This window comes from Neovison vison, chromosome 4, assembly GCF_020171115.1.
Source record: "Neovison vison isolate M4711 chromosome 4, ASM_NN_V1, whole genome shotgun sequence".
Taxonomy (NCBI): Eukaryota; Metazoa; Chordata; class Mammalia; order Carnivora; family Mustelidae; genus Neogale; species Neogale vison.
This window is the reverse complement of record NC_058094.1, coordinates 167,956,834-167,969,232: the sequence shown is the minus strand read 5'-3', so window position 1 is coordinate 167,969,232 and position 12,399 is coordinate 167,956,834. Positions and strand designations below refer to the sequence as shown.

The 12,399-nt window shown below is 37.1% G+C and overlaps 1 protein-coding gene across 1 annotated transcript; it reads left to right on the top strand.

The window, feature by feature from the left end:
• Positions 1-369: 369 nt before the first annotated feature.
• On the top strand, positions 370-7,816 carry NDUFA4 (NDUFA4 mitochondrial complex associated). Its single transcript, XM_044246112.1, has 4 exons — positions 370-545; positions 1,643-1,731; positions 3,199-3,259; positions 7,600-7,816. Exons 1-4 carry the CDS (start codon positions 504-506, stop codon positions 7,654-7,656), a joined length of 249 nt encoding a protein of 82 aa, XP_044102047.1. The 5' UTR covers positions 370-503; the 3' UTR covers positions 7,657-7,816.
• The last annotated feature ends 4,583 nt before the right edge of the window (positions 7,817-12,399 follow it).

The following is a 12,399-nucleotide window of genomic DNA, read 5'->3' as shown; positions in this document are numbered from 1 at the left end:
CAGCCGCAGGCGCCGCCTAACTCCCTCAGTGACTGTCGGGGCCGACAGGCGCGCGCCTAGCACGCGCGCCCTCTGCGCCTCAGCGCGCGCGGACAGGCTCGCAGGCACCTCCCAAGAAGACCCCACCCACCCCATTTCTCAGTGTGTGTCTTCCCGAGAAAGTGCCTGTCTAGTCAATCAAAGAATTCCAGTTTCAGTGCAAAAATTTAGCAGTCAGAAGCATATATATGACAGGAATGAGAATGTTTCACTTGGGACTGGAACGCTAAGGGTCTGGCCAGGGTAGAGCGGACGCATAAGTTACAGGATCAAGGCAGGCACTATTACAGACAGCCGCATCCGGGCCCTCCTGCCGCAGACTGCCCTCCGAGCCAGGGGTCCTTCAGGTAGGAGGTTCTGGGTGACTTTGGACGTCCGTTCATCCTCGGTGTAGGTATTAATTAGTCCCGGGCCTGCCGCGCTTGGTTTTTCCCTTTCCTGGTCAGGAGGCCTCTGCCGCAACCATGTTACGCCAGATCATCGGTCAGGCCAAGAAGCATCCGAGCGTAAGTTCGTGTCTCTTTTAGCAGTGTCTTCCTAGTCAGTCCTGTATCCGGCTGCGGCTTCCTCAGCTCCCTGGAGGTTCCTCCTTCATAGTCGTTAACTGTTGCTCGGGGTGGACCTTGCCTCACTTTAGCTGTCCTCCTAGTTGCCTCAGACCCTTGAGCTTTGACTACGCCTTGCACTGAGGGGTTTAGGCTGGCAGGCGGAAGGTGAGAGATACCTTCGAGGAAAATAAACTGGTGAAGGTTGGAGCAGTCTGGTGGTTGCACCGTCTTGTAGGTTGGTCGGACCTAGGGTTAGTTGTGCGCTGTGTGGGTTGGAGACCAGCAGGTCAGGTTTCGTGTTTGTTATGTCATCTCAGAGATCTAATGCTCACTGCATTGCACCACCAGGCCTTGTGGCAGTTACAAAGGTCTATAATCTTGGAATCCTCAGTTTGTGTTCGTTTTGAGATTTTGGGAGACTTCGGTAGCGCAGAGGTGACTCGCAGTTAAGTTCTTTTGCTTGTCGGTTTTCTCCCCAGCACATCAACGTGTTGTCCTAAAACTCCCATTACGCAGTCTTTACCTTAAACCCATTGCGTAACTACTCATTAAGCATTGGTAGCAACGGGTTTTCAGAGATTTATGCATGTAACGTATGTTTGTAATGGGCGTGCTTTTGTTTGCTCATTCAGACTCTCAATTTCACCGAATTTATGTTTTTCATGACACTTATAAGACAGGGCAAGAAGTTGTTTTACAAGCCTCGAGAAAAAGGAAGCTGGGAAATTTAATGAGAATAATGTATAAATATTAGAGAGGTGAAGAAGACTTGATATATTTTCCTGGAAATTTAAAAATTTGAATAGAAGTTCTTCTGCATTAAACCGAATTCGTCTTCACATCTTTTGGAAATTCCATTTCTTTTGAACACAAGTTAGAAGAAATCTTACCTCAATGTAAGGGCTGCATTTATTCAGATTTTAAAACAAGACCGAAAAATAGCAATTTGAGACTTCAGAATTAGCGTGTAGGAACTACCGTAGCCTTTCTTTTTTTCAGTACCTAGGTATTTGAAGGTGGCTGCTAATTCTTGTCTATTTTCTGTTTGATTCCAGTTGATCCCCCTCTTCGTATTTATTGGGGCAGGAGGTACAGGAGCAGCACTATATGTCTTGCGTCTGGCATTGTTCAATCCAGATGTCAGGTAAGTACTTTAGAGTCTTTATAACTTTGATGGTCTAAAGCTGGTTTGGGAGCCACAGTCTTAAGGAAGGCAGCATCAAAAAGAAAGAGCCTAAGTTTTGTAATCATATATAGGAAGTTCAGATCCTGGTTCTGCTCTTGTCATTTACTTTTCTTGGTTCATAAAATTGTCTAGATTTCTGAGTCTTATTTTCCTCTTTGGTAGAGTAGAACTGCTAATATCTATTTAGAATCTTGTGAGAATTGAGATAACTTTTTATAAAATACTTAATCAGAGTTGCTGATACATGTAAATGGCTTTTGCCTGCTTTTCTTCAATAAGGAATGCCCCCTTTTTTAAAGGTTTTATTTACTTACGTGTCCGAGAGACAAGGGTGTGTGTGAGTGCACAAGCATGGGGAGTGGCAGGCAGAGGAAGAAGCAGGCTCCCTGCTGAGCAAGGCGCCCTGTGTGGGGACTCAGTCCCAGAACACTGGGCTCCTGACCTGAGCTGAAGGCACTTAACCGACTGAGTCACCCAGGTGTCACAGGAATGCTTCTTTTTGAAGTTAGAGAACAACAGGCAACAAAAAACGATTTATTGTTATTCTGTACACTTTTCTGTATATGACTTCTTCAGCAAAAGCCAAGTTAAAAGTCCATGTGACAGGGATAGGGAAAAATACACTGTCCCAGAGGCGGCCCTATGTTCATTCGTTCATTCTTTCATTTAAATTCAGTTAGTCAACACACACTACATCATTAGTTTTTGGTGTAGTGTTCAGTGACTCGTTAGTTGCTTATAACACCCAGTGCTCATAACATCCTGTGCCCTTCCTTAATGTCCATCACCCCGTTACCCCATCCCCCCACCCACCTCCCTTTCCACAACCCTCAGTTTGTTTCTTGGAGTCTGGAGTCTCTCTGTAGTTTGTCTCCCTCTGATTTCTTCCCATTCATTTTTCCCTCCCTTCCCCTATGGTCCTCTGCTATTTCATACATTCCATATATGAATGAAACTGTATGATGATTGTCTTTCTCTGATTGACTTATTTCACTTAGCATAATTCCCTCCAGTTCCATCCATGTTGATGCAAATGGTAGATATTCGTCCTTTGCATTAGATGAGTAATATTCCATTGTATTTATGAACCACATCTTTATTGATTCATCTGTTGGAGGACTTCTCAGCTCCTTTCACAGTTTGGCTATTGTGGACATTGCTGCTATGAACATTGGAGTGCAGGTGCCCTTTCCTTTCACTGCATCTGTATCTTTGGGGTAAATAACCCAGTAATGCTCTACCCTTTTTTATAATGAATTACATGGAATTACTAATTACAGAGCCTCTGCTTCAACTCTAATGAAAACACCACCATACTTAATCTCATAGAAAATGAGATCTATTCAAATACTATCTTCTTAGGAAGTACAAAACTATTTTAAATAGTTTTATTACTTTAACAGTTACAATGTTTGTTCCTTTTAGTTGGGATAGGAAGAATAACCCAGAACCCTGGAACAAACTGGGTCCCAATGATCAGTATAAGGTAAGCTACAAAATTGTTTTAGAATTGCTAGAAAGCGTTGTTTTTGTTTGTTTGTTTGTTTGTTTTTAAAGAAAGCATATTTTAATACTCATGTAGTAGGGTTTCTTTTGAATTAGATATGCATGTAAAATTCCATTATAATGAACTTTGGAGGAACAGCTATATTCTGTGAAATTAAAATGGCATATTTCCCTAGTGAATATTTTTTTCTAAGAATTTTATTCACAGACTTTAGATCTGGATGTGAAGGTAAGATAATGTTTTCATGATTTGACTAAGTAAAAAAAAAGGAGAGGTGGTATAACTATCATATACCATTTTCTTAGATCTTAAATGATCTGTTGCAGTGGTTTTCAAACTTCAGTGTACATAGGCCTCACCTAGACAGGTGGTTAAAACACATTGTTTAGGTCCATTCTTAGAGATTCTAATTTAGTTGGTCTGTTGTGGAGACTAAGAATTTACATTTCTAACAAGGTTTTGGGTGATGCGGATGCTGCTGGTCCATGGACCACACTTTGAATAGTACGATATCAGTGGATTGGTTGGCTCTTCTTGGTGTGGTTGAAATATTTCAGGTGAGGGTAATTAGGAAGGTAATTAGGAAGAAATGAAATTCAGTTGAAACTTGAATTTTACATTGAACCTTCTAATTAATTTTTTTAAATTTAAATTTTAATTGTAACGTTTATCTGTAAAGTGGTGTATGGAACTAGTCTTTAACAGAATGAGTTTATGGACTGAGACCACTTTCTTATTTTATTGAGGTACAGTTGGCATATAAAATTATGTTTTTTTTTTTTTTTTTTAAGATTTTATTTATTTATTAGAGAGAGGGGGAGAGAGAGCAAGCACAAGGAGACAGAATGGCAGGCAAAGGCAGAGGGAGAAGCAGGCTCCCTGCCAAGCAAGGAGCCCGATGCGGGACTCGATCCCAGGACGCTGGGATCATGACCTGAGCCGAAGGCAGCTGCTTAACCAACTGAGCCACCCAGGCGTCCCGGCATATAAAATTATGTTAAGTGGGAAGTATATAAAGTGTTGGTTTGATAAATTATGTATTGCAGTATGATTACTATAGTAATACTATAGCATTACCTAACACTTTTATGTGTCACGTATTTAGTATTCTTTTGTGTGTGTTGAGAACAGGTTAAGACCCAGAGTCCTAGCAGCTTTGAAGTTTACAACATAGTATTGTTGACTATAATTCCTGTGTTGTGTATTAGATCTCCAGGATTTATTTATTTACTATTTGCAAGTTTGTACTCTTAGACATCTTCCTAATTCCCCCACCCGCCCCTGGTAACCACCATTCTGCTTCTCTTACAAAGTCAGCTTTTTTAGATTTCACATATAAGGGATATCATGCAGTATTTGTCTTCTCCATGTGATATATCTTACTTAGCATAATGTGTTTTTTTAAGATTTTTATTTATTTATCAGAGAGAGAGAGCACAAGTAGACAGCTTTAAAGCCCATCCATGTTATAAACCTGAGAGCAGTTGTTAATTCCCCAAACATAACCCTCCTTATGTGTAAAAATTTTGCATACAAAGAAACTCTAGAAATGTTAAAACCAGAGCAGCTTTATTAGGGTGTAATTTACATTATGTACAGTTTACCTATTTAAAGTGTGTAACTCACCATGTGCACTTTCCAGTATACAAAGCTACTTCATCAAAAGAGAAATAGCTTAAGCACTCTCAAGAAGGTGTGCTCTAACCAATGTGTGTCCAGGACCCTTTAGCACATCTGCATCTTATGGAGGTGGCTTCTGTTATTATTAAGAGTAACTTTTAAGATAATTATTGCCTTTTGCTGATGCCAGGCTTTCCACTCAATTGTCTGATCATAATGGGGCTCTCAGATCTCTAAATGGATCTCCCTGCAAGAAACAAATAGGAATGTGCTGGCAAATATGAAATGAACTACTTAACCTATATATTACATTTTAACTTGAAAAAATGGTAAATGGGCATCCTGATTTAGTTTTCCTCTTTTTTATAAGATTGTTTGAATAAGTACATTCTAGAGAAAAGGATTTCACACCCAGAAAACTTTAAAAAAGAAAAGGGAAAATAAAACAAACAAACCAGCCTTTGATCCTTCCACCAAATTGTGTATTGGAGTCTCTGCATAGGTGTAGTTCAAAAAGCTTCCTAGATGATTCTGATAATGAAGGCAATTACCAATGCCCTGGCACTATGATAACACATGCCAGTATAAGGACATGTGATTTGAAAATGGAATGTTCCTGCAACAAAAATCTAATTTGTATGGTATGAATGGGATGAATAGCTATGACATGGATTTAGAGATTGGAAAGATAATCATCTTATATATGTTATAAAATATCACCTGCTGTAACTTGGAAGGTGGACCATGTGCCTGAAGAGCTTTTTATAGGAAAAGATTTTGGAAAACAGTATGTTAGTGGACTATTATTGGCTGTTTTTGCCAAGAGATGAATTTGCAGAAGAATTGGGTAATTTGTAAGCCAAAATAAAAGGGAACCATATCTGGAAACTTCGTGAACCTTAAGAATGAAGCCTGCTACTACTTCTAAACCTGGACAGTGATGTGGACTAGATTATTTTTATCGTTCACTACCCTCACCTAAGATAGTTGGCATTTAGGTTTTTGGCCACATCACTTACTCTGGAAAATCCTAAGTGAGGGGAAATGATATCTGCCACTTCTGAACCAGTGTATGCTTCCCCCATTGTTCTATTTCATCTGTCCTGAGAGCAAAATGGTCCCTTCGGGGTTACTCATTCAACCCAGAATTTCACTGAAGAGGACATGGAGCAGTCAGCTTACAAATGGCATGTAATGTGAGTGAAAAACAAACCTTTGTTGATGTAAACCACTAAGTTTTGGGGATTATTTGTCACTTTGAAGTCTAGCCAAAGTTAAGAGCAATGAGAGGACTAAAATTAAGCATTATAGGCCCAGCAGTACTCAACTGAATAAAATGTCCCAAAGCCTCGATCAAAATAGATGTGGCTTCCCAACTGTTGTTCCAGAGACCTTCCAGGTAGCCACCGTTAAATTGAGAAAAAGAATGGGAACATGGAAGCTGAAAAATAAAACAGATTGAAAATTACTTCATTACTTCAACAGAGAATTTTGATGCTGGTACATGGAACCGAATAGAAGCAAATACATCAGAAGCCTCCTTAGTTTTGAGAAAATTGGCAAAGATACTATGATCTTTTCACTCCGCATGAGTGTAAGATCTTGATCCTGCTTCTTGTTCAGTATTTGGGGAGTCTTACAACTTGATCTTCAATTGCCTCTTTTATAAAGTAAGAATGAGTAAGATAAACTTAAAGCATTGTGCCCACAATGTCTGGCATCCATTAGAAGAATCCAGTCAGTGTTTCTTTTTCTTAATATGTAGCCTGTAGTTCTTTTACAAATGCACCTAATTTTGTTAACATGTTAAGGTAACACACTTTAGTTTCTTTTGAAAAAATCTCCTTATCTAGATTCAGTTGCTTCATAAGAACAATGTCAGACAAAGATACTTCTCTGTCTGTGCAATTTTGTGTATATCTCAAGGCAAAGCTTTACAACCTGGGAATTTTTCTTTCTTTAAACTTAATTAAAATAAGAATTTTTCAGTTAGAGATAAAGAAGTTAGGGTATGTTTGGAAAAATAGAGAAAAGGATTTGAAGAAATAATAGATAACAGATTTATGAGCCTCTTAAAAACCCTGAAGAAAATGATGATTCTGCAGTTTTAGTTCTTTTGGAGTTAAAACAATATAGTCTTAAGTAACTATACCACAACCTCTTCAGTGTTCCTTGGCTTAAGAATATATAAACCCAAGATTATTGCCTTGGACTTAATATATAAATCCTAATTTATATATATATTTTTCCTAAAACAGTCCTAGATTTCTAAAATTAATTTTAGTTGGAATTTTTTAGAAATTACAGGTTTCCAAACACGAATTATGATTTAAATACAAAATTACTTAGAAGCAAAATTACGGTATTTAAAAACTTCCGTACCGGAGGTAGTCAGATGTCAGTTTGATATTGATGCAATCTGGTTTAGGAAATTGAGGGAACATACTAACACTGTTCTTCTGAGGTAGATTGAATATTTTTACCTTACCAAAATCATTATTAAAGGACTAGAATTTTAGATTCTAGTCCTTGGATGATTTTTATATTGTTAAATATAAGTGATAAAAATCTATGTCTGAAAAAAAAAATCTATGTCTGTAATTGTTACTATAGAAAGCTGAATAAAAATAATTTTAAAACTTCTTTATCATCTATGTGTATTTGATAGATTATCTAAAATATCTTTTTTCTTTTCCAAGTTCTACTCCGTGAATGTAGATTACAGCAAACTGAAGAAAGAAGGTCCAGACTTTTAAATGAAATGTTTCACTATAAAGCTGCTTAAAATGAAGGTCTTCCAGAAGCCATCCGCACAATTTACCACTTATCCAGGAAATATTTCCCTTCTAAATGCACGAAATCATGTTGGTGTATTGTGTTGGGGTTTTCACTGAATAATAAATACCTGAAACTTGATGCGTGTCACTATTTAATGTTGAAAATCTGCTCTGAACTTCCTAGGTGGGGTATAGGAATAAACTTAGAATTTAAGGAATTTCTTGAATTTCCATCTATTTGTATAATTTGAAAGTAAGACTTTAAGCTGCTCAAAACACTTCATTTTTTTTATATAGGACATTGGTAACTTCACTAGAGTGTATTTAACAGCTGAAGCTGAAGCTAAATTATGCAAAGATTGGGATGAGTATTCAGGTGTCGTTGGCATAGGCAAAGTGGAAACCTTTGGGTTTCTGCTACTGACTGATGTCCAAGTGTTCTGTTATTAATGATTTTTACTCTGGCATAGTCTGCTGAAGATTTTCAAGGTTATCAGGGATTGTAGTTGGATCTCGGTCCAATTGAGATCATTGAGCTAGTAACCATTATGCTTTTACTGTGCTGATTTAATCACTTAACAGCCTGTTTTGTCAGTTCCTTATCTTAATGAGGTCACCAAGCAAAGCTGCATTTAAATAATGATGTCTTGGGTTAGCATTATACATACATATACACATACTACATATGGATATATCTATGGTCACTCAGTGTCTCCATGTGGATGTCCAATGGGCATCTTAAATTTAAAATGTCCAGTTGTGAATTTGTGAACCTCTCAGACTCCACGTCTACAATATTCAGTCCCACTGTCTTCAGTCGTACCAGTTCATAGGAACACTATCATTAACAGTTAAGGTCAAAATCCTTGGAGTCTTCATTTACTTTTTTTTCTAATACCCCAATATATCAATAAAGTCATGTTTGCTCTGCCTTCAAAATATACCCAGAATCTCACTTTTCAACATACAATTTCCTCCCCTATCACCATGGTCCCAAGTCATTGTCAGCTAACCTCAATTATAAAAATAACCTCTTATTTGTCTGTGATTCTCAACACAGCAACGTAAGTGATTTTTAACATATGTCAGAATATGACATTCTTTTGCTAAAAGCCCACCACCTTCCCATTTTATCAAAAGTTAGATATTTCAACTTTCTGATTCCACTTTCTATTGTTTTCTACTTTGCTCACACCTCCAAGTGGGTTTCCTTGGTTTTCCACCTCAGTGCTTGTTCCTACTTCAGGGATTTGATCTCTGGTTTAGATTTCTCTTCCCCAAGTACTGGCATGGCTTGCTTTCTCACTTTTCTAGTCTTTGTCTGGTGTTACATTTTCAATGAGACCTTCCCTGTCCAAAAATTTGGAGCCTGCTTCACCATCATCACTCCACATATTTATTACTGTCCTGGTATGTAATTACCTTACTTTCTTTGAAATACCTCCCCTCACTAAAATTGAAGCTCCATGAGGACAAATACATTTGTTCGTTTGTTGTATCCATAACATGCACAGGAGTACCCAACACATAATTGGTGTTCAATAAATAATTGTTAAATGGATATTTAAATAAAGGGCCAGTTCATAAAGCATCTAGAACAGAGTAGTCTTAAATGGGTACAGGTGACTCGTAATGGAGGCAGGCAGACAGAATTGCAGATGGTGAAACACCTTTTATAAAAGCACTCTGAGCTATACTCCCTCGTCACTGCACCCCATTGATTTCCCTCCCAGCTGATAATTTTAATAGGTTTTTAAAAATTTCAACTAGAACATTATGTTTGTACTAAAGTAGTATCTACTGTTCTTGAGTTTGAAGGTTATTTTCTTTCACAAACTAGAATCAAGATGAATATAAATGAAGAAAAGTATAGGCACAAAACCAGATCCTCTTTTTATTAAAAAAATCCTTGAGTTCCCAGTACCATAGTCCTTGCCAAAATTACATTTTCTTGTTTCCCTTCTAGTTGTAAAAGCAGTGCATGCTGAGTGCAGTTAAAATAATTCGCAGAAAATACATATCTAAGACTTGTTTTTTGTGGTGTAGAGGATATATTAGGTGTTATTTTATAACTACTTTTTAAAAAATGCTCAAATACAGCATTCAGAAATGTCATTTTAACAACACTTAAACAAACAGACCATGTATTTTAATGAATATTTAAATGCAATAATGAAATGAAATATACATATTAATTATATGTACATTTACTACACTTTAACATTTCCCATTGTACCAGTTTGTCCCTTTCCTCTGAGGTGGTTGGTAGAATTCATTTTTGGAGGAAATCTCCACTTGTTTGTGTAGAAGGCAATGAAACTGAGAAAGGGTTATAAGAGGGCATCTTGTAACAGGATGCATTTAATATAGGTAACATTCAGGTAGGCACCACACTAAGCTCCTTACATTTGTTCATTTATTACTAATTACAACATTGTATGGCAGCCTTTACTCATCCCCCACCCTTTTTTTTGGACAAAGAGATCAAGGCATAAAAATAAGCCTAAGGTAAAATATGATTAGGAAGTGGTGGAGCCAGAATTTAAATCCAAGGAATTTAACCTAAGAGTTCATTCTCTGAACCCTCTAGAGTTGTCTCATAGGGTTGTCTGTAGAATTAAATAAGATAATATATGTAAGAAGTTTAGTATATTTCCTGGCAGGATAAGCATTATTTAAGTTATAAGCTATTGTAATTATAAACCCCAGAGTTTATTTCTTCCTCTCCTTCCATGAGAAACTTTAATGAGAAACTTCTAAAAGCCATATTATATAAAACTTAAAATCACTAGTAAAAGCTTATCCAACTACCAACAATAGAGATTTATAATCTCTATTATAAATATAATTGATTTCAACATGTGGGCAAAGTGGACCACCTTTTTTACCACAGTTGATAGATTTAAGAAGTCATCTGATTTATGTTTCTCAACTAGGTTTGCTAAAGCATTGCCTACCCACATAGCATACCATAATAATGTCCTATCTTCTCTAGTTTGCATTGTGACTCAGTGAATTAAAATCTTGATATGCAGGTATTTCTTCTAGGTTGAAAATGATACTGAATTAATCCATGCCTGATACTGAAAGAATTCTTTGATGTTATATGAATGACAAATAGCATCTGAAAAAATCCTTAGGTCTCTTCCCTGTTACTGTTGTTGTTGTTTTTAATCTTAAAAGGCAACAGCTTATGTACTTTATAATAACATTTTCCTGTGTGTTCCTTACCAGCTAATGCTACACAAGATTTTTAGACTCCATATTAATTCATCCTACATGAAGATACTTTGCAAACTTCATTTGTTATTTAGTGTACTTAAACAAGATACAAAGCGACTTGTTAGGATTCTATAAATTGCTTAAATCCTATAATTCTTATAAGGGTTTTGTCTGATATTCCCTCATGATTACTTGTAGCAGTGGTGTGGTGGTAAATCAATGTTTAACAACCAGCTTTCTGGGAGGAAGAATCTTGATTTGTAGCATTTGCCAATTTCTGTTATTAGCAGACTAATGCCCTCCTTCTCAACCCCCGCAAAGTAGTTCACTTCCTAACGCCTGGAACCTGAGTATGTGTTAAGTTAATGGCAAAGGAGAAGTAAGGTTGCTGATGAAATTAATGTTCCTAATCAACTGACCTTAAAATAGGGACATTATCTTGGGTTTTACAAGGTTCTGTGTAATCAGAAGAGTCCTTCAAAGTGGAAGAGAGGCGGAAGAAAAGTCACAAGGAGGTGTGACTGCAAAATAGTGATCAAAGAAATGAAATATTGCTGGCTTTAAAGATGGAGAAAGGGGCCATAAGCCAAGAAATGTGGGAGGCCTCTAGAATCAGGAAAATCTTTGGTTTTTATTCCCTAGAATTCCAGAAAGAAATTCAGCCCAATCAGACCTGTAATCGAATTCTTTTTTTTTTTTTAAAGATATATTTATTTTAGAGAGAGAGTGAATAAGCAAGTGGGGGGAAGGGGAGAAAAAGAGAATCCCCAGCAGACTTCCTGCTTAGTACAGGGCCCAAAGTAAGGCTCAGTCCCAGGACATGAGATCATGACCTGAGCCAAAACCAAGAGTCATACTTAAATGACTGAGCCACCCAGGCACCCCATTGACCTGTGACAGACTTCTAACCTACATAAATAAAATATTAAACTTACATTGTTTTAAATCACTGAATTCTTAGTAATTTTGTAACGGCAATAGAAAACTAATACACCTGCCATGGCAGGGTTCAAAGGCACCGTGGTGGTGTGCTTGATCACAGGTTGGGGAAAGTTGAGAACATTCATCTCTTAGGAACTGGTGTGAACTATTTCCAGCACACCACTGAGTGGACTCCAAAGTTTTGTTCATTTTCTCCTTTTATTTTGTAATAGAGTAAAAAACTAGATAAAAAGTGAGTAATAGAAAGTCTTATACTATCTTTAAACTATTTCCTAGTGCTTACTTTTTTTCTTGCTTTTTAGGACCAAAGGCAGCTGAAAGGTAGGAAGTGAACAATTAGAGAGGGGAAAGAATATGAGACAGGGTCACCACATTGAACAACTCCTGAGAAGGCTTTTTCATATGGACTGTGGTACAAATGACATGCCATGGAGTTGAGCAAAATTAAGCCTCCAAAATGGCTTTAGATTTTTATACAAATACAAAAACTGCTTTTCTTTGATCACGTGTTTCTTTTAAATTTAAGTTCTTTTAAATTAGTGAGTAGAAACTAAAGTT